This window comes from Fonticula alba (assembly GCF_000388065.1).
Source record: "Fonticula alba strain ATCC 38817 unplaced genomic scaffold supercont2.1, whole genome shotgun sequence".
Classification (NCBI taxonomy): domain Eukaryota; order Rotosphaerida; family Fonticulaceae; genus Fonticula; species Fonticula alba.
Window position 1 is genome coordinate 1445090 of NW_009242971.1, and position 3062 is coordinate 1448151.

General features: G+C 64.7%; 1 protein-coding gene across 1 annotated transcript; it reads left to right on the forward strand.

Annotated features, from left to right (window-relative positions):
* Nucleotides 1–1123: 1123 nt before the first annotated feature.
* On the forward strand, nucleotides 1124–2474 carry H696_00324 (hypothetical protein; the record flags this gene model as incomplete). Its single annotated transcript, XM_009494171.1, has 4 exons — nucleotides 1124–1265; nucleotides 1549–1641; nucleotides 1814–1954; nucleotides 2278–2474. The coding sequence occupies 4 exons, from the start codon at nucleotides 1124–1126 to the stop codon at nucleotides 2472–2474; spliced, it is 573 nt and encodes a 190-aa protein (XP_009492446.1).
* Nucleotides 2475–3062: the final 588 nt, after the last annotated feature.

Here is a 3062-nt window from a genome sequence, read left to right on the forward strand (position 1 = left end):
GGCGGAGGTCGCTTTCCTCGTCCGAGGCGTCCGATTCTGCGGAGCAGGGGTACTCACCAGCGGGGGGGGAGGGGGGGGGGCGGTGCGGGGCCCGGGCCGGCGCGGGGGCCCGAACCGGAGCGGGGCCCGGAGGGGCTGCCGGGGGTGGGCGACCGCAGTTGAGGGGGGGAATGAGTATTCGGTATGCGGGTTCGCTCGCGACGGGGGGCAACCCGGGGGGCGGCCGGCCGGGGGGAGGGGGGGGGGGGCACATAGGAGGACTCTTCAGAGGCCACACCGCCGGCGCCCCTGGCGAGTTGGGGCAGCACAGCATTTTTCTTGCAAGCGTAAACTCCCCTGTCGTCAGCCGGTTCCTCCCCCCACCGACCGACGCCTCTTTACGCCCACCCCGCTTCCCCCTCCCTCTCTCCCCCCTTTGCCCGACTCTCCCCCCCCGGCTCGCCCGCTGAGGTACTTCCCCCCCCCCCTCCCCCCTTGTCGTCTGTGCATTCGCCCGTGTTCGTTTGCTCGCCTGCCACTGTGTCTTTTCTTTTTGCAGCCCGACCGCATTGCGCCGCGTGCTGCTTGCCTGCTCCCCGCGCCCCTCCCCTCGCCCTCCTTTGCTCGTGCGCCACACCCGTCTCGACACTCTCCCTCCCTTGTGTGTCGGGATATGGGCACCGCGCGCGTCTCCGTCCTTTCTCCTCCTCTTCCTGCTCCGGGCCTTTTGCGATGACACGCTGTTCATCGCTGTGCTCGTGTGTGTGTGTGTGGTGAGACGCGCGCGCATGCATGCCTATCGCCAGCCAGTGCCCCGGGCGCGCCACCGCCTCTGGTCATGCCTCCCTCGTCTTCCGGAAGGCGGGCAGGGGGACGGCCAGCGGCTGGTTGCGGTCGGCCGGCCAGCCGGCCGGCCTCGATAGCATGTTGCGCGCGCGCGCGCGCGTGCCCACCGCCACTTCACCAGAGGGGGCCTCGCACCTCCGACTGGGGCTCTCAGCCTCTCGACCCTCGCCTCGTTCTGACCGTTCCGTCCTCCTCTCTCTGCTCTCGGTCTTCCCCGTCCGCGGCCCGGGCCGGCATGTCTCCCGCTCGTCGGCTCCCACGTCCGCACCCCGCCCCCCCCCAGTTCCCAGTCGCCAACATGTCCACCGACGAGTTTGCCCCCCAGATGACCGAGGGCTACAAGACCCCCAAGGCCGTCACTCTGTCCGAGCTTCAGGACCTCGACAAGGAGGATGAGGCCATGAACAAGTGGAAGGCCTCCCTCGTCAAGGAGACCTACGGTGCGTGTTGGCCTTGTGCCTGACCAATGGTGTGGCTCTCTGCCCATGCTCGCACCTCCCCCTTGTCCTCTGAGCTCGCATGCTTCGCTTGCTCTCGGAGACGTGTGCATCGTGTGTTTGTGTTTGCGTGCATATGTGGAGGTGCACCAGGTGTGGTGCTACCTCCTCCCACCAAGCCAAGCGCATATCCCCAATTGGCCATGTGTTTGTCTCTGTCTTCCTGTCCTTTCCCATCTAACACGCGCGCTCATGTGCTCTCCTCTCTGCCAACCGACCCGCGCAGCTCCCGCCGACGATCCTCGCCGCGTGGTTGTCCTCTCCATGACTCTGTCTTCCCCGGACCGCCCGGACATCACCCTCGAGCTCAACTCCAGCGGTAAGTGCTGCCTGCTGCGTTCCGGCCTTCTGCTGTTATTGCTGTCCACTCGCAAAGCACCGCCACTCACTTTCCTCTGTCTTCCCTCCTCCGCACTCCCCTTCCATCGCCCGGTGTGTCCTCTCTCTCTCTCTCTCTCTCTCGTTCTCTCTCTCCTCCGGGCCACCTGCAGAGAAGGTCCAGGAGCTGAAGAAGCTCAAGACCATCATCAAGGAGGGCTCCACCTACCGCATCTCGGTCAACTTCCGCGTCCAGCACGAGATCGTCACCGGTCTCAAGTTCCTGCACGTCATCAAGCGCAAGGGCATCACTGGTGCGTCATACATTGTGCCCCTGGGGCTGCCCCGTCCTTCACTCCATCCGCCCATCCATCTCCCCCCCCCGCCCACTGCCCTGTGCATGTCTCCGTCTCTCCCTCCCTCCCTCCCTCCCTCCCTCTCTCTCTCTCCCGCCTGCGGGGAGGCAGCCAATCTGCTGCCTTTGTCGCCGGCCAGCGGGCCTCCTTCTTCCGCTCTTTTCCCCGCCTCTCTCATTATCCTCCTCACTCACCCCCTCATCGGCCCCTCGCTTCTCTCTCTCTCTCCCCCCCCCTTCTCGCTCTCTCCTCACCCTCTCCTGGCATTGGCACTCTCGCAGTCGAGAAGATCCAGGAGATGATTGGCTCGTACGCTCCCCAGCTTGAGCCCCACACCAAGTCCTTCCACCCCGAGGAGGCCCCCTCCGGCATGATGTTCCGCGGTAACTACGTCGGTCATGCCAAGTTCACCGATGATGATGGCAACATCTACCTCGAGTGGGAGTGGCCCTTCGAGATCAAGAAGGAGTGGGAGTAAATCTTCTCGCCTCTTCCCTCTTCCTGTCTCCATCTCGTCCGCGCCTGCGCATGTGCGCATGCGAGCGCGTTCCCCCTCTGCACCTCTCGCCTAGAGACCCCGGTCGGCGGGTGTGTTCGCGTGTGTGCATCGCCCTCCGTACCATGCGTCTATATGCAGGTGTGGCGCGTTGTCGGGAGGGAGGCGGGGGGTGGGGGCGGACGGGCGCTCCCATGTGCGTATGTTCACCCTCCCCCTGACTGGTAGCAGCAGCAGCAGCATTGTCCAGTGCACCGGGTGGATGTATCCTGGGGGATAGCCGTGTATGTGGGTGTGTGTGTGTGTGTGTGGGTGTGTATATGTGTTGTGTGTGGCTCATGCGCCGCGCCCTCATGATCGCCTCTCTCTATTTCTTTCTCCCCCTCTCTCCCCCCTTCACCCAGCACCACCCCTTCATCACAGCGCCGCCCTCCCCTCTCCCCCCTTCTCTCCCCTCCCAGCCAAAACGCCACTCTGTCCCATGTCACATCCCTTGATCGATGGCTCGATTGTACTCCAGTATTGTACTCCCTGATATTGCCTTCTCTTCCCTTCCCCCCTCCCCTCCCC